This window comes from Catharus ustulatus, chromosome 32 (genome assembly GCF_009819885.2).
Source record: "Catharus ustulatus isolate bCatUst1 chromosome 32, bCatUst1.pri.v2, whole genome shotgun sequence".
NCBI classification, from domain to species: domain Eukaryota; kingdom Metazoa; phylum Chordata; class Aves; order Passeriformes; family Turdidae; genus Catharus; species Catharus ustulatus.
The window spans coordinates 1,556,621-1,574,054 of record NC_046252.1 but is presented as its reverse complement, the minus strand read 5'-3'; the positions used below and the strand labels follow the sequence as shown (position 1 = coordinate 1,574,054).

At 50.2% G+C, this 17,434-nt stretch overlaps 1 protein-coding gene across 1 annotated transcript in view; it reads left to right on the top strand.

The window, feature by feature from the left end:
• SMC1A (structural maintenance of chromosomes 1A) overlaps positions 1-17,196 on the top strand; it is a 99,049-nt gene extending 81,853 nt beyond the window's left edge. Inside the window, exons 21-26 of the mRNA XM_033083623.2 lie at positions 1,095-1,249; positions 2,662-2,813; positions 6,451-6,520; positions 9,370-9,480; positions 16,307-16,400; positions 17,174-17,196. Of these exons, the coding sequence (XP_032939514.1) occupies positions 1,095-1,249; positions 2,662-2,813; positions 6,451-6,520; positions 9,370-9,480; positions 16,307-16,390 (572 nt within the window). The 3' untranslated portion in view covers positions 16,391-16,400; positions 17,174-17,196. The remainder of the gene's footprint in view (positions 1-1,094; positions 1,250-2,661; positions 2,814-6,450; positions 6,521-9,369; positions 9,481-16,306; positions 16,401-17,173) is intronic.
• Positions 17,197-17,434: the final 238 nt, after the last annotated feature.

Below are 17,434 nucleotides of genomic sequence, written 5' to 3'. Positions count from 1 at the left end.
GGAGAGCTTGGGCAGTGGGGACACCTTGGGGACATTGGAGGGACACAGGGAGACACCGTGGGGACACGGACATGAGGGGACAAGTTCCAGGAGACCTCGGACAGTGGGGACACCATGGGGACACAGGGGACAGAGGGCAGTGTCAGGGACAAGTTCCAGGAGACGTCAGATGGGGGGGACACCTTGGGGACATGGGGGGACATGGTGGGGACATGGGGACAAGTTCCAGGAGACCTTGGATGGTGGGGACACGGGGGGACGTTGTGGGGACACAGGGGGACATGGGGGGCACATGATGGGGACATGGGGGTGACACAGGGACAAGTTCCAGGGGATCTCAGACAGTGGGGACACCATGAGGACACAAGAGGGACATGGGGGGGACACGGGGGGGACATGATGGGGACATGGGGGGGGACCCAGGGACAAGGGACAGTGTCAAGTTCCAGGAGACCTTGGACAATGGGGACACCATGGGGACATTGTGGGGACAAGTTCCCAAAGCCCAGGGGCACCCCAGGAGGGGACACCCAGGTTTGGGGACAGCTGGGTTTGGGGACACCCAAATTTGGGGACAGCCAGGTGTGGCGTCAGCCAGGTGTCCTCGCTTCCCCACGGTCCCCTGGAGTCCCCTGGGTGTCCCGTGCTGTCCCCTGATGTCCCTACTGTCCCCAGTGTCCCCATGGCTGTTCCTGGGTGTCTGTGATGTCCCCATGGCTGTCCCTGCTGTCCCCTGGGTGTCCCTGATGTCCCCTGCTGTCCCTGTCGGTGTCCCCAGAGTTCGAGGTGGTGCGCAAATGTGCCAAGAAGGCCAAGCAGGGGTGTCCTGTCCCCAATGTCCCCATGGCTGTCCCTGGGTGTCTGTGATGTCCCCATGGCTGTCCCTGGCTGTCCCTGATGTCCCCAATGTCCCCTGGTGTCCCCAGAGTTCGAGGCGGCGCGCAAACGCGCCAAGAAGGCCAAGCAGGGGTGTCCTGTCCCCAATGTCCCCATGGCTGTCTCTGGATGTCCCTGCTGTCCCCTGGGTGTCTCTGATGTCCCCTGGGTGTCTCTGATGTCCCCTGGCTGTCCCTGATGTCCCCTGGTGTCCCCAGAGTTCGAGGCGGCGCGCAAACGCGCCAAGAAGGCCAAGCAGGCGTTTGAGCAGATGAAGAAGGAGCGCTTCGATCGCTTCAACTCCTGCTTCGAGGCCGTGGCCACCAACATCGACGAGATCTACAAAGCGCTGTCCCGCAACAGCAGCGCCCAGGTGAGACTGACTGACACACCTGGGCAGGTGACACACACCTGGGACTGACACACCTGGGCAGAATATACACACCTGGGCAGGTGACACTGACACACCTGGACAGGTGACACACACCTGGGACTGACACACCTGTGTGGGACTGTCCAGGAACAGCAGCGTGCAGGTGAGACACCTGGGCAGGTGAGACTGGGACTGACACACCTGGACAGGTGACACTGACACACCTGGGACTGACACACCTGGGCAGGTGACACTGACACACCTGGGACTGACACACCTGGGCAGGTGACCCTGGGACTGACACACCTGGGACTGACACACCTGGGACTGACACACCTGTGTGAGACTGACACATCTGGGCAGGTGACACTGACACACCTGGGCAGGTGACACTGACACACCTGGGCAGGTGAGACTGGGACTGACACACCTGAGACTGACACACCTGGACAGGTGACACTGACACACCTGTGTGGGACTGACACACCTGTGTGGGACTGTCCCGGAACAGCAGCGCTCAGGTGAGACACCTGGGCAGGATATACACACCTGGGCAGGTGACACTGACACACCTGGGCAGGTGACACTGACACACCTGTGTGGGGCTGACACACCTGACACTGACACACCTGTGTGGGACTGACACACCTGGACAGGTGACACTGACACACCTGTGTGGGGCTGGCACACCTGCACAGGTGAGGGCACACCTTTGTGGGACTGTCACAGGACTGCCCCCCCCCCCCATCCCCCAGGTGTTCCTGGGCCCTGAGGAACCCGAGGAGCCTCCCCTGTGTCACACCTGTCACACCTGTCACACCTGTGTCTCACCTGTCTCACCTGTCACACCTGTCTCTCACCTGTCTCACCTGTCACACCTGTCTCACCTGTCACACCTGTCTCACACCTGTCACACCTGTCCCCAGGCGTTTTTAGGCCCCGAGAACCCCGAGGAGCCGTACCTGGACGGGATCAATTACACCTGTCTCACACCTGTCACACCTGTGTCACACCTGTGTCACACCTGTCACACCTGTGTCACACCTGTCTCACCTGTCTCTCACCTGTCACACCTGTGTCACACCTGTGTCACACCTGTGTCACACCTGTCACACCTGTGTCACACCTGTGTCTCACCTGTCTCACCTGTGTCACACCTGTCTCACACCTGTCTCTCACCTGTCACACCTGTGTCACACCTGTGTCACACCTGTGTCACACCTGTCTCACCTGTCCCAGGCGTTCCTGGGCCCCGAGAACCCCGAGGAGCCGTACCTGGACGGGATCAATTACACCTGTGTCACACCTGTGTCACACCTGTGTCACACCTGTCTCACACCTGTCTCTCACCTGTCTCTCACCTGTGTCACACCTGTGTCACACCTGTCTCTCACCTGTCTCACCTGTCCCAGGCGTTTTTGGGCCCCGAGAACCCCGAGGAGCCGTACCTGGACGGGATCAATTACAACTGCGTGGCCCCCGGGAAGCGATTCCGGCCCATGGACAACCTGTCCGGGGGGGAGAAAACGGTGGCGGCGCTGGCGCTGCTCTTCGCCATCCACAGGTGGGACCCCAAAATCCACAAAGGGACCCCAAAAATCCACAGGGACCCCCCCAAAAATCCCCTCTGCTCTTCGCCATCCACAGGTGGGACCCCAAAAATCCACAGAGGGACCCCAAAAATCCACAGGGATCCCCCCAAAAATCCCCTCTGCTCTTAGCCATCCACAGGTGGGACCCCAAAATCCCCCAGGGGAAATCCCAAAATCCACAGGTGGGACCCCAAAAACCCCCTGGGGAAATCCCAAAATCCACAGGTGGGACCCCAAAAATCCCCTCTGCTCCTCACCATCCACAGGTGGGACCCCAAAAACCCTCAGGGGAAATCCCAAAATCCACAGGGGGATCCCAAAAACCCTCAGGGGAAATCCTAAAATCCACAGGTGGGACCCCAAAAACCCCCAGGGGACCCCAAAAATCCACAGGTGGGACCCCAAAAATCCACAGGTGGGACCCCAAAAATCCCCTGGGGACCCCAAAAATCCCCTCTGCTCTTCGCCATCCACAGGTGGGACCCCAAAATCCCCCAGGGGAAATCCCAAAATCCACAGGTGGGACCCCAAAAATCCCCAGGGACCCCCCCAAAAATCCCCTCTGCTCTTTGCCATCCACAGGTGGGACCCCAAAAACCCCCTGGGGACCCCAAAAAATCCCAGGGGGGACCCCAAAAATCCCCTGGGGAAATCCCAAAATCCACAGGTGGGACCCCAAAAACCCCCAGGGACCCCCCCAAAAATCCCCTCTGCTCTTCGCCATCCACAGGTGGGACCCCAAAATTTCCCTGGGGAAATCCCAAAATCCACAGGGGGATCCCAAAAATCCCCTGGGGACCCCAAAATCCACAGGTGGGACCCCAAAAATCCACAGGGGGAATCCCAAAATCCACAGGTGGGACCCCAAAAATCCCCTCTGCTCTTTGCCATCCATGGGTGGGACCCCAAAAATCCCCAGGGAGAACCCCAAAAACCCCTGGGGAAATCCCAAAAATCCCAGGGATCCCCCTAAAAATTCCCTCTGCCCACCCTGGCCCTGCTCAGCCCAGTTTGGGTTCCCAGTTTGGGTTCCCAGTTTGGGTTCCCAGTTTGGGTTCCCATCCCAGTTTGGGTTCCCAGTTTGGGTTCCCAGTTTGGGTTCCCAGTTTGGGTTCCCATCCCAGTTTGGGTTCCCAGTTTGGGTCCCAGTTTGGGTTCCCATCCCAGTTTGGGTTCCCAGTTTGGGTTCCCATCCCAGTTTGGGTTCCCAGTTTGGATTCCCAGCCCAGTTTGGGTTCCCAGTTTGGGTTCCCAGTTTGGGTTCCCAGCCCAGTTTGGGTTCCCAGGCCAGTTTGGGTTCCCAGTTTGGGTTCCCAGTTTGGGTTCCCAGCCCAGTTTGGGTTCCCAGTTTGGGTTCCCAGTTTGGGTTCCCAGTTTGGATTCCCAGCCCAGTTTGGGTTCCCAGTTTGGGGTCCCAGTTTGGGTTCCCATCCCAGTTTGGATTCCCAGTTTGGGTTCCCAGTTTGGGGTTCCCAGTTTAGATTCCCAGTTTGGATTCCCAGTTTGGGTTCCCAGTTTGGGGTCCCAGCCCAGTTTGGGTTCCCAGTTTGGGGTCCCAGTTTGGGTTCCCAGTTTGGATTCCCAGTTTGGGTTCCCAGTTTGGGGTCCCATCCCAGTTTGGGTTCCCAGCCCAGTTTGGGTTCCCATCCCAGTTTGGGTTCCCAGTTTGGGTTCCCAGTTTGGGTTCCCAGTTTGGGTTCCCATCCCAGTTTGGGTTCCCATCCCAGTTTGGGTTCCCAGTTTGGGTTCCCATCCCAGTTTGGGTTCCCAGTTTGGGTTCCCATCCCAGTTTGGGTTCCCAGTTTGGGGTCCCAGCCCAGTTTGGGTTCCCAGCCCAGTTTGGGTTCCCAGTTTGGGTTCCCAGTTTGGGTTCCCATCCCAGGTTGGGTTCCCAGTTTGGGGTCCCAGTTTGGGTTCCCAGTTTGGATTCCCAGCCCAGTTTGGGTTCCCAGTTTGGATTCCCATCCCAGTTTGGGTTCCCAGTTTGGGTTCCCAGTTTGGGTTCCCATCCCAGTTTGGGTTCCCAGTTTGGATTCCCAGTTTGGGTTCCCATCCCAGTTTGGGTTCCCAGTTTGGATTCCCATCCCAGTTTGGGTTCCCAGTTTGGATTCCCATCCCAGTTTGGGTTCCCAGTTTGGGTTCCCAGTTTGGGTTCCCATCCCAGTTTGGGTTCCCAGTTTGGGGTCCCATCCCAGTTTGGGGTCCCAGTTTGGGTTCCCAGTTTGGGTTCCCAGTTTGGGGTCCCAGCCCAGTTTGGGTTCCCAGTTTGGGTTCCCAGCCCAGTTTGGATTCCCAGTTTGGGTTCCCAGTTTGGATTCCCAGTTTGGGGTCCCAGCCCAGTTTGGGGTCCCAGTTTGGGGTTCCCAGTTTGGATTCCCAGTTTGGGTTCCCAGTTTGGGTTCCCAGTTTGGATTCCCAGTTTGGGTTCCCAGTTTGGGTTCCCAGTTTGGGGTCCCAGCCCAGTTTGGGTTCCCAGTTTGGGTTCCCAGTTTGGGGTCCCAGCCCAGTTTGGGTTCCCAGTTTGGGTTCCCAGCCCAGTTTGGATTCCCAGTTTGGGGTCCCAGTTTGGGGTCCCAGTTTGGGGTCCCAGTTTGGATTCCCAGCCCAGTTTGGGGTCCCAGTTTGGATTTCCAGCCCAGTTTGGGTTCCCAGTTTGGATTCCCAGTTTGGATTCCCATCCCAGTTTGGGTTCCCAGTTTGGATTCCCATCCCAGTTTGGGTTCCCAGTTTGGATTCCCAGTTTGGGTTCCCAGTTTGGGTTCCCAGTTTGGGTTCCCAGCCCAGTTTGGGTTCCCAGTTTGGGGTCCCAGTTTGGGTTCCCAGTTTGGATTCCCGGCCCAGTTTGGGTTCCCAGTTTGGATTCCCAGTTTGGGTTCCCATCCCAGTTTGGGTTCCCAGTTTGGGTTCCCAGTTTGGGTTCCCAGCCCAGTTTGGGTTCCCAGTGTGGGGTCCCAGTTTGGGTTCCCAGTTTGGATTCCCGGCCCAGTTTGGGTTCCCAGTTTGGATTCCCAGTTTGGGTTCCCAGTTTGGGTTCCCAGTTTGGGTTCCCAGCCCAGTTTGGGTTCCCAGTTTGGGGTCCCAGCCCAGTTTGGGTTCCCAGTTTGGGGTCCCAGTTTGGGTTCCCAGTTTGGATTCCCGGCCCAGTTTGGGTTCCCAGTTTGGATTCCCAGTTTGGGTTCCCATCCCAGTTTGGGTTCCCAGTTTGGGTTCCCATCCCAGTTTGGGTTCCCAGTTTGGGGTCCCAGCCCAGTTTGGGTTCCCATCCCAGTTTGGGTTCCCAGTTTGGGGTCCCAGCCCAGTTTGGGTTCCCAGCCCAGTTTGGGTTCCCAGTTTGGGTTCCCAGTTTGGGTTCCCAGCCCAGTTTGGGTTCCCAGCCCAGTTTGGGTTCCCAGCCCAGTTTGGGTTCCCAGTTTGGGTTCCCATCCCAGTTTGGGTTCCCAGTTTGGGGTCCCAGCCCAGTTTGGGTTCCCAGTTTGGGTTCCCAGTTTGGGTTCCCATCCCAGTTTGGGTTCCCAGTTTGGGTTCCCATCCCAGTTTGGGTTCCCAGTTTGGGTTCCCAGCCCAGTTTGGGGTCCCAGTTTGGGGTCCCATCCCAGTTTCCCCCCCCAGTTACAAACCAGCTCCGTTCTTTGTGCTGGACGAGATCGACGCCGCGCTGGACAACACCAACATCGGCAAGGTCAGATTTGGGGGGGGGTCCTGGATTTGGGGGGGGGGTCCTGTGGGATTTTGGGGTCTGGGGGTGTCACCCCCACCTCCCCCAGCCCCATTTTCCCCCTCCCCCATTTCCCATTTTACCCCCAGCCCCGAATTTTGGGGTTTTCCCCCCCAATTCTGGAGTTTCCCATCCCATTTTTGGGGTTCCTGACTCCGTTTTTGGAGCCCCTTCCCCATTTTGGGGTCCCCCTGTAGAATTTTGGGGTCTGGGGGTGTCACCCCCGACTCCCCCAGCCCCATTTTCCCACCCCAGGGAAGGATTTTGCCCCCCAAAATCCCGAATTTTGGGGTTTTTCACCCTAATTTTGGTGTTCAACGTCCATTTTTGGAGTTTCCCTGCCCATTTTTGGGGTTCCTGACTCTGTTTCTGGCGCCCCTTCCCCCTTTTGGGGGTCCCCCCGTGTGATTTTGGGGTCTGGGGGTGTCATCCCAACCTCCCCCAGCCCCATTTTCCCATCCCAGTTGGGATTTTACCCCCCAAAACCCCAAATTTTGGGGTTCCCCATTCAATTTTTGGGGTCCAACATCCATTTTTGGGGGTCCCTCCTTGATTTGGGGGGACCCTCCCCCATTTTGGGGTCTGGGGGTGTCACCCCCACCTCCCCCAGCCCCATTTTCCCACCCCAGGGAAGGATTTTGCCCCCCAAAATCCTGAATTTTGGGGTTCCCCATTCAATTTTGGGGTTTTCCACTCCATTTTTGGAGTTTCCCTGTCCATTTTTGGGGTTCCTGACTCTGTTTTTGGGGCCCCCTCCCCATTTTGGGGCACCCCCTGTACAATTTTGGGGTCTGGGGGTGTCACCCCCACCTCCCCCAGCCCCATTTTCCCACCCCAGGGAAGGATTTTGCCCCCCAAAATCCCGAATTTTGGGGTTTTTCACCCTAATTTTGGTGTTCAACGTCCATTTTTGGAGTTTCCCTGTCCATTTTTGGGGTTCCTGACTCTGTTTTTGGGGCCCCCTCCCCATTTTGGGGCACCCCCTGTACAATTTTGGGGTCTGGGGGTGTCACCCCAACCTCCCCCAGCCCCATTTCCCCCTCACTGAGCTGATTTTTTTGCCCTCATCCCCCAATTTTGGGGTTCCCCACTCCAATTTTGGGGTTCCCTGTCCATTTTTTGGGGTCTCAGATCCATTTTTGGGTCACCAGATCCCATTTTTGGGGTGCTAGATCCATCCTTTAGGGTTCCAGATCCATTTTTGGGGTTCCCCATTTATTTTTGGGGTTCCAGATCCTGTTTGTTTGTTTGCTAGACCCATTTTTGGGGTTCCAGATCCCATTTTCGGGGTTCCAGATCCCATTTTTAGGGTACCCATTCCAATTTTTGGGGCTCCAGGTCCCAATTTGGGGGGTTCCAGATCCAATTTTGGGTGCACCCATTCCAATTTTAGGGGTTCCAGGTCCGATTTTTGGAGTTCCAGATCAATTTCTGGGGTTCCCTGCCCTGTTTTTGGGGTGCCAAATCCCTTTTTTAGGGTTCTGGATCCATTTTTGGGGTTCCCCATCCGATTTTTTGGGTTTCCAGACCCATTTTTGGGTTTCCAGATCCATTTTTGGGGTTCCCCACCCCATTTTTGGGGTTCCAGATCCCATTTTGGGGGTGGGGGGGTGTTCCAGATCAATTTTTAGGGTTCCAGATCAATTTTTAGGGTTCCAGATTAATTTTTTGGGGGTTTCAGATCCATTTTTTGGGGTCCCAGATCAATTTTTTAGGGGTCCAGATCCCATTTCTGGGGTCCCAGACCCATTTTTGGGTTCCCCACCCCATTTTTGGGATGCCAGATCCATTTTTTGGGGTTCCCCATTCCGTTTTGGGGTTCCCACCCCATTTTTAGGATCCCAAATCCCTTTTTTAGGGTTCTGGATCCATTTTTGGAGTTCCCCATCCCATTTTTTGGGGTCTCAGACTCATTTTTGGGGTTTCCAGACCCATTTTTTGGGGTGCCAGATCCATGTTTGGGTTTCCAGATCCATTTTTGGGGTGCCAGATCCCATTTCTGAGGTCCCAGACCCATTTTTGGGACTCCAGATCAATTTCTGGGGTTCTTCACCTCGTTTTTGGGGTGCCAAATCCCTTTTTTAGGGTTCTGGATCCATTTTTGGAGTTCCCCATCCCATTTTTTGGGTTTCCAGATCCATTTTTGGGGTTTCCAGACCCATTTTTGGGATACCAGGTCCCATTTCTGAGGTCCCAGACCCATTTTGGGGTTCCCCACCCCATGTTTGTGATTCCAGGTCCCATTTTTGGGGTTCCTGATTCCATCTTTGGGGTGCCAAATCACTTTTTTAGGGTTCTGGATCCATTTTTGGAGTTCCCATCCCATTTTTAGGGTTCCAGACCCATTTTTTGAGTTCCCCACCCTGTTTTTAGGGTGCCAAATTCCTTTTTTGGGGTTCCAGATCCCTTTTTGGGGTGCCAGATCTCATTTTTTGGGGCTCCCCATTCCATTTTTGGGGTGCCAAATCCATTTTGGGTGCTCCATTCCATCTTTTGGGGTTCCCCATCCCATTTTGGGGTTCCCCACTCCATTTTTGAGTCCCAGACCCATTTTTGGGTTCCCCACCCCATTTTTGGGTTCCCTACCCCATTTTTGGGTTCCCCACCCCATTTTTTGGGTTCCCCACCCCATTTTTGGGTTCCCCACCCCATGTTTTGGGGTTCCCCACCCCATTTTTGAGTCCCAGATCCCATTTCTGGGGTCCCCCACCCCATTTTTGGGATGCCAGATCCATTTTTTGGGGTTCCCCATTCCGTTTTGGGGTTCTTTACCCCGGTTTTTGGGGTACCAAATCCCTTTTTTGGGTCCCCAGGTTGCCAACTACATCAAGGAGCAGTCGGCCTCCAACTTCCAGGCCATCGTCATCTCCCTCAAGGAGGAATTCTACACCAAGGCCCAGAGCCTGATCGGGGTCTACCCCGAGGTGAGCCCCAAAAAAACCCCAAATAATCCTAAACACACCCTAAACAGACCCTAAAGAGACCCTAAATAATCCTAAAGAGATCCTAAATAATCCTAAAGAGACCCTAAATAATCCTAAATAACCCTGATTCTACACCAAGGCCCAGAGCCTGATCGGGGTCTACCCCGAGGTGAGCCCCAAAAAAACCCCCAAAAAACCCTAAATAACCATAAACAGACCCTAAATAACCATAAACAGATCCTAAAGGGACCCTAAAGAGATCCTAAATAATCCTAAATAATCCTAAATACCCCTGATTCTACACCAAGGCCCAGAGCCTGATCGGGGTCTACCCCGAGGTGAGCCCCAAAAAAAACCCCAAATAACCCTAAACACACCCTAAAGGGACGCTAAATAACCCTAAAGGGATCCTAAATAATCCTGAAGGGATCCTAAATAATCCTAAATACCCCTGATTTTACACCAAGGCCCAGAGCCTGATCGGGGTCTACCCCGAGGTGAGCCCCAGAAAAACCCCAAATAACCAAAAATAACCCAAAAATAACCCCAAAGGGATCCTAAATAACCAGAAACAGACCCTAAAGAAACCCTAAATAACCCTAAAAGGACCCTAAATAACCCTAAAGGGATCCTAAAGAGATCCTAAATAACCCTAAATAATCCTAAATAACCCTGATTCTACACCAAGGCCCAGAGCCTGATCGGGGTCTACCCCGAGGTGAGCCCCAAAAAAACCCCAAAGGGACCCCAAATAACCAGAAATAACCTAAAAACAACCCTAAAGAGACCCTAAATAACCCCACAGGGACCCCAAATAACCAGAAATAACCCAAAAACAACCCTAAAGAGACCCTAAATAACCCTAAAGAGACCCTAAATAACCCTACAGGGACCCCAAATAACCAGAAATGCCCCAAAGAGACCCCAAGGGATGCAAAATAACCCTAAGGGACCCTAAATAACCCCAAAGAGACTGTAAATAACCCTAAAGGGACCCTAAAGAAACCCCAAATGCACAAAAATCCCCCAAAGAACCCTAAAGAGACCCTAAAGGGATCCTAAATACACAAAAATACCCCAAAAGGACCCCAAAGGGACCCTAAAGAGATCCTAAATAACCCTAAAGATACCCTAAATAACCTTAAAGGGACCCCAAATACACAAAAATACCCCAAAGGGACCTCAAAGGGACCTTAAAGGGACCCTAAAGAGATCCTAAATAACCCTAAAGGGACCCTGAATAACCAGAAATGCCCTAAAGGGACCCCAAATAATCATAAACAGACCCTAAAGGGACCCTAAATAATCCTAAAAAACCCCAAATGCACAAAAATACCCCAAAAGGACCCTAAAGGGACCCTAAAGAGATCCTAAATAACCCTAAAGGGACCCTAAAGAGATCCTAAATAACCCTAAAGGGACCCTAAAGAGATCCTAAATAACCCTAAAGGGACCCTAAAGAGATCCTAAATAACCCTGAAGAGACCCCAAATAACCAGAAATGCCCTATAGGGACCCTGAATAAACCCTAAAGGGACCCTAAAGGGACCCCAGATACACAAAAATACCCCAAAGGGACCGTAAAGAGATCCTAAATAACCCTAAATACACAAAAATACCCTAAAGGGACCCTAAATAACCCTAAAGGGACCCCAGATACACAAAAATACCCCAAAGGGACCCTAAAGGGACCCTAAAGAGATCCTAAATAACCCTAAATACACAAAAATACCCTAAAGGGACCCTAAAGAGACTCTAAATAATCCTAAAGGGATCCTAAATAACCCTGATTTTACACCAAGGCCCAGAGCCTGATCGGGGTCTACCCTGAGGTGAGCCCCAAAAAAACCCCAAATAACCAAAAATAACCCCAAAGGGATCCTAAATAACCAGAAACAGACCCTAAACAGACCCTAAATAACCCTAAAGGGACCCTAAATAACCCTAAACAGACCTTAAAGGGACCCTAAATAACCTAAAGGGACCCCAAATACACAAAAATACCCCAAAGGGACCTCAAAGGGACCCTAAAGGGACCCTAAAGAGATCCTAAATAACCCTGAAGAGACCCTAAATAACCAGAAATGCCCTAAAGGGACCCCAAATAATCATAAACAGACCCTGAAGGGACCCTAAATAACCCTAAAGAAACCCCAAATGCACAAAAATACCCCAAAGGGACCCTAAAGAGACCCTGAAGGGACCCTAAATAACCCTAAAGAGACCCTAAAGAGACTCCAAATAACCCTAAAGGGACCCTAAATAACCCTAAAGAGACCCCAAATACACAAAAATACCCCAAAGGGACCCTAAAGGGACCCTAAAGAGATCCTAAATAACCCCAAATACACAAAAATACCCTAAAGGGACCCTAAAGAGACTCTAAATAATCCTAAATAATCCTAAATAATCCTAAATAACCCTGATTTTACACCAAGGCCCAGAGCCTGATCGGGGTCTACCCCGAGGTGAGCCCCAAAAAAACCCCAAATAACCCTAAACACACCCTAAAGGGATCCTAAATAACCCTAAAGAGATCCTAAATAACCCTAAAGGGACCCTGAATAACCAGAAATGCCCTAAAGGGACCCCAAATAATCATAAACAGACCCTGAAGGGACCCTAAATAACCCTAAAGAAACCCCAAATGCACAAAAATATCCCAAAAGGACCCTAAAGGGACCCTGAAGGGACCCTAAATAACCCTAAAGAGACCCCAGATGCAGAAAAATACCCCAAAGGGACCCCAAATAACCCTAAAGGGACCCTAAACAGATCCTAAATAACCCTAAAGAGACCCTAAATAACCAGAAATACCCTAAAGAAATCCCTGAATAAACCCTAAAGGGATCCTGAAGAGATCCTAAAAAACCCTAAAGGGACCCCAAATAATCCTAAAGACCCTAAAGAAATCCTAAAGGGACCCCAAATACACAGAAATTACCCCAAACAGACCCTGATTAACCCTAAAGAGACCCTAAATAACCCTAAAAGGACCCTAAATAGACAAAAATATCCTAAAGAGACCCTAAATAGACCCTACAGGGACCCCAAATAACCAGAAACGCCCTAAAGGGACCCTAAATGCCCCAGAAATACCCAAAAATACCCCAAAATTACCCCTGAAATACCCAAAAATTGACCCTAAATACTCAGAAATACCCCAGAAACACCCAGAAAACCCTAAACAGACCCTAAAACCCCAAAATAGACCCTAAATACCCCAAAATACCCAAAACTACCCCCAAAATACAAAAAAAAATCCCCTAAATACCCCAGAACACCCAAAATAGACCCTGAAAACCCCAAAATAGAAAATAAATTTTAAAAAATAGCCCCTAAATACCCAGAAATACCTAAAAAAAGCCCTAAAATACCAAAAAATAGCCCAAATATACCCCAAATATCCCCAAAATAACCCCAAAAATACCCAAATATCCCTAAAAAAACCCAAAAATACCCAAAATATCCCAAATATCCCCAAAATAACCAAAAAAACACCCCAAATATCCCTAAAAAAACCCCAAAATACCCCAAATATCCCCAAAATAACCCCAAATATCCCAAAAAACACCCCAAATATCCCTAAAAAAACCCCAAAATACCCCAAATATCCCCAAAATAACCCCAAATATCCCTAAAAAACCCCAAAATAACCCAAATATCCCCAAAATAACCCCAAATGTCCCTAAAAAATCCCATAAATGCCCCAAATATCCCTAAAAAACCCTAAAATATCCTAAATATCCCAAAAAATACCCCAAATATCCCTAAAGAAACCCCAAAATGACCCAAATATCCCCAAAATAACCCCAAATATCCCTAAAAAATCCCATAAATGCCCCAAATATCCCTAAAAAAACCCTAAAATATCCCAAAAAATACCCCAAATATCCCTAAAGAAACCCCAAAATAACCCAAATATCCCTAAAAAAACCCTAAAATATCCCAAAAAATACCCCAAATATCCCTAAAGAAACCCCAAAATAACCCAAATATCCCCAAAATTCCCCAAATATCCCAAAAAATACCCCAAATATCCCTATAAAAATCCCAAAAATGCCCCAAATATCCCCAAAATAACCCCAAATACCCCTAAAAAATCCCATAAATGCCCCAAATATCTCTAAAAAAACCCTAAAATATCCTAAATATCCCCAAAATAACCCCAAATATCCCTAAAGAAAACCCCAAAATGCCCCAAATATCCCTAAAAAAACCCTAAAATATCCTAAATATCCCAAAAAATACCCCAAATATCCCTAAAAAATCCCCAAAATAACCCAAATATCCCCAAAAAATACCCCAAATATCCCTAAAAAATCCCAAAAATGCCCCAAATATCCCTAAAAAAACCCTAAAATATCCTAAATATCCCCAAAATAACCCCAAATATCTCTAAAAAACCCCGAAATAACCCAAATATCCCCAAAATACCCCAAATATCCCTAAAAAATCCCATAAATGCCCCAAATATCCCTAAAAAAACCCTAAAATATCCAAAATATCCCAAAAAATACCCCAAATATCCCTATAAAAACCCCAAAATAACCCAAATATCCCCAAAATAACCCCAAATATCCCTTAAAAATCCCCAAAATACCCCAAATATCCCCAAAATAACCCCAAATATCCCTAAAAAACCCTAAAATAACCCAAATATCCCAAAAAATACCCCAAATATCCCTAAAGAAACCCCAAAATGTCCCAAATATCCCAAAAAATACCCCAAATATCCCTAAAAAATCCCAAAAATGCCCCAAATATCCCAAAAAATACCCCAAATATCCCTAAAAAAACCCCAAATATCCCTAAAAAATCCCCAAAATGCCCCAAATATCCCTAAAAAAACCCTAAAATATCCTAAATATCCCAAAAAATACCCCAAATATCCCTAAAAAACCCCAAAATAACCCAAATATCCCCAAAATAACCCCAAATATCCCTAAAAAAACCCTAAAATATCCTAAATATACCCAAAATAACCCCAAATATCCCTTAAAAATCCCAAAAATGCCCCAAATATCCCTAAAAAAACCCTAAAATATCCTAAATATCCCAAAAATACCCCAAATATCCCTAAAGCAAACCCCAAAATAACTCAAATATCCCCAAAATAACCCCAAATATCCCTAAAAAATCCCAAAAATGCCCCAAATATCCCAAAAAATACCCCAAATATCCCTAAAAAAACCCAAATACCCCAAATATCCCAAAAAATCCCATAAATGCCCCAAATATCCCTAAAAAAACCCTAAAATATCCTAAATATCCCAAAAAATAACCCAAATATCCCTAAAAAATCCCATAAATGCCCCAAATATCCCAAAAAGTACCCCAAATATCCCTAAAAAAAACCCAAATACCCCAAATATCCCTAAAAAAACCCTAAAATATCCTAAATATCCCAAAAAATACCCCAAATATCCCTAAAAAAAACCCAAAATACCCCAAATATCCCCAAATAACCCCAAATATCCCTAAAAAACCCCAAAAATGCCCCAAATATCCCTAAAAAACCCTAAAATATCCCTAAAAAAACCCCAAAATAACCCCAAATATCCCCAAAATAACCCAAAAATACCCCAAATATCCCTAAAAAAACCCCAAAATAACCCAAATATCCCCAAAATAACCCCAAATATCCCTAAAAAATCCCCAAAATAACCCAAATATCCCAAAAAATACCCCAAATATCCCTAAAGAAAACCCAAAATAGCCCAAATATCCAAAATATCCCCCCCAAAAATGCCCCAAAATACCCTGAAACATCCCAAAAATATCTCCAAAATCCCCCCCAAAATACCTCAAACCCCCCAAACCCCCTAAAATATTCCCAAAAATACCCCAAACACCCCAAATCTCCCCAAAACCCCCCAAAATATTCCCAAAAATCCCAAAGGGGGAGGGGCAGAAGGACCCAAAAACCGAGGGGGGGGGGAGGGGGGGAAATGATCAAGGGGGGTCCCAAAAAATCCCAAAATTGGAGGAGGGAGTGGTCCCCAAAAATCAAAAAATTGGGGGGGTTCTTATTGGGGGAGGGGTCCCCAAACCCCAAAAATCCTAAAATTGGGGGGGGGGTCCTGTGGGGGGAGGGGCTTCCCCAAAAAATCCCAAAATTGGGGGGAGGGGTCTCCAAATATCCCAAAAATCCCAAAATTGGAGGGGTGTCCTGTGGGGGGAGGGGTCCCCAAAATTCCCAGATTTGGGGGAGTTCCTATTGGGGGAGGGGTCCCCAAATCCCAAAAATCCCAAAATTGGGGGGGTTCTTATGGGGGGAGGGGTCCCCAAAATCGGGGGGTTCTTATTGGGGTCCCCAAAAATCCCAAAATTGGGGGGAGGGGTCTCCAAATATCCCTAAAATTAGGGATTCTTATTGTGGGAGGGGTCCCCAAATCCCAAAAATCCCAAAATGGGGGGGTTTCCTGTGGGGGAGGGGTCCCCAAAAAATCCCAAAATTGGGGGGAGGGGTTCCCCAAAACCCAAAAAATTGGGGGGTTCTTATTGGGGGAGGGGTCCCCAAATCCCAAAAATCCCAAAATGGGGGGGTTTCCTGTGGGGGAGGGGTTCCCCAAAAATCCTAAATTTGGGGAGGGGTCCTATTTGGGGAGGGGGTCCCAAAATCGGGGGGTTCTTATTGGGGGGGTCCCCAAAAATCCCAAAAAAAGGGGGAGGGGGTCCCCAAAATTGGGGAGTTCTTATTGGGGGAGGGGTTTCCTGGGGGGTGTTGGGTCCCTTTTGGGGTTCAGGGCGGTTTTGGGGTTTTTTTTGGGGGGGGGTCAGGGGTCAGAGGTCAGGCTGTGACCCCTCCCCTCCCCCCCCCCAGCAAGGCGATTGCGTCATCAGCAAAGTGCTGACCTTTGACCTCACCAAGTACTCGGACACCAACCCCAACCCCAATGAGCAGTGACCCCAAAAACCTGGGGGACCCCATAACCAGGACCCCAAAAATGGGACCCCAAAAGTGGGACCCCCAAAATCCTGGAAAATCCTAAAAATCCTGGGGGACCCCAATGAGCAGAGACCCCAAAAACGGGGGGACCCCAAAAATCCTGGGGGACCCCAAAAACTCTGGGGGACCCCAACCCCAACGAGCAGTGATCCCCAAAAATGGGACCCCAAAAATCCTGGGGAACCCCAAAACTGGGACCCCAAAAATCTGGGGGGACCCCAAAAACTCTGGGGGACCCCAACCCCAATGAACAGTGATCCCAAAACCTGGGACCCCAAATCCCAGGGGACTCTAAAAATCCTGGGGGACCCCAAAAACGGGGGGACCCCAAAACCCAGGGGACCCCAAAAACGGGACCCCAATGAGTAGTGACCCCAAAAATGGGGGGCCCCAAAATCCTGGAGAACCCTAAAAATCTTGGGGGACCCCAAAAACCCTGGGAGGACTTGAACCCCAATGAGCAGTGACCCCAAAAATCCTGGGAGACCCCAGAACCGGGACCCCAACCCCAACGAGCAGTGACCCCAAAAACGGGGGGATCCCAAAAACTCCGGGGGGACCCCAATGAGCAGAGACCCCAAAATCGGGGGGACCCCAAAACCGGACCCAAAAATCCTGGGAGACCCTAAAAATCCTGGGGGACCCCAAATCCTGGGACCCCAATGAGCAGTGACCCCAAATCCTGGGGGACCCCAAAAACCTCAGGAGACCCCAACCCCAATGAACAGTGACCCCAAAAATGGGACCCCAAAATCCTGGAGGACCCCAAATCCTGGGGAGACCCCAAAAATCTTGGGGGACCCCAAATCCTGGGACCCCAACCCCAACGAGCAGTGACCCCAAAAACCTGGGGGGACCCCAAAAATGGGATCCCAAAAATACGGGGGGACCCCAAAACCCTGAAAACCCCAATGAGCAGAGACCCCAAAATCGGGGAGACCCCAAAAACGGGACCCCAACCCCAACGAGCAGTGACCCTAAAAACCTGGGACCCCAAAACCC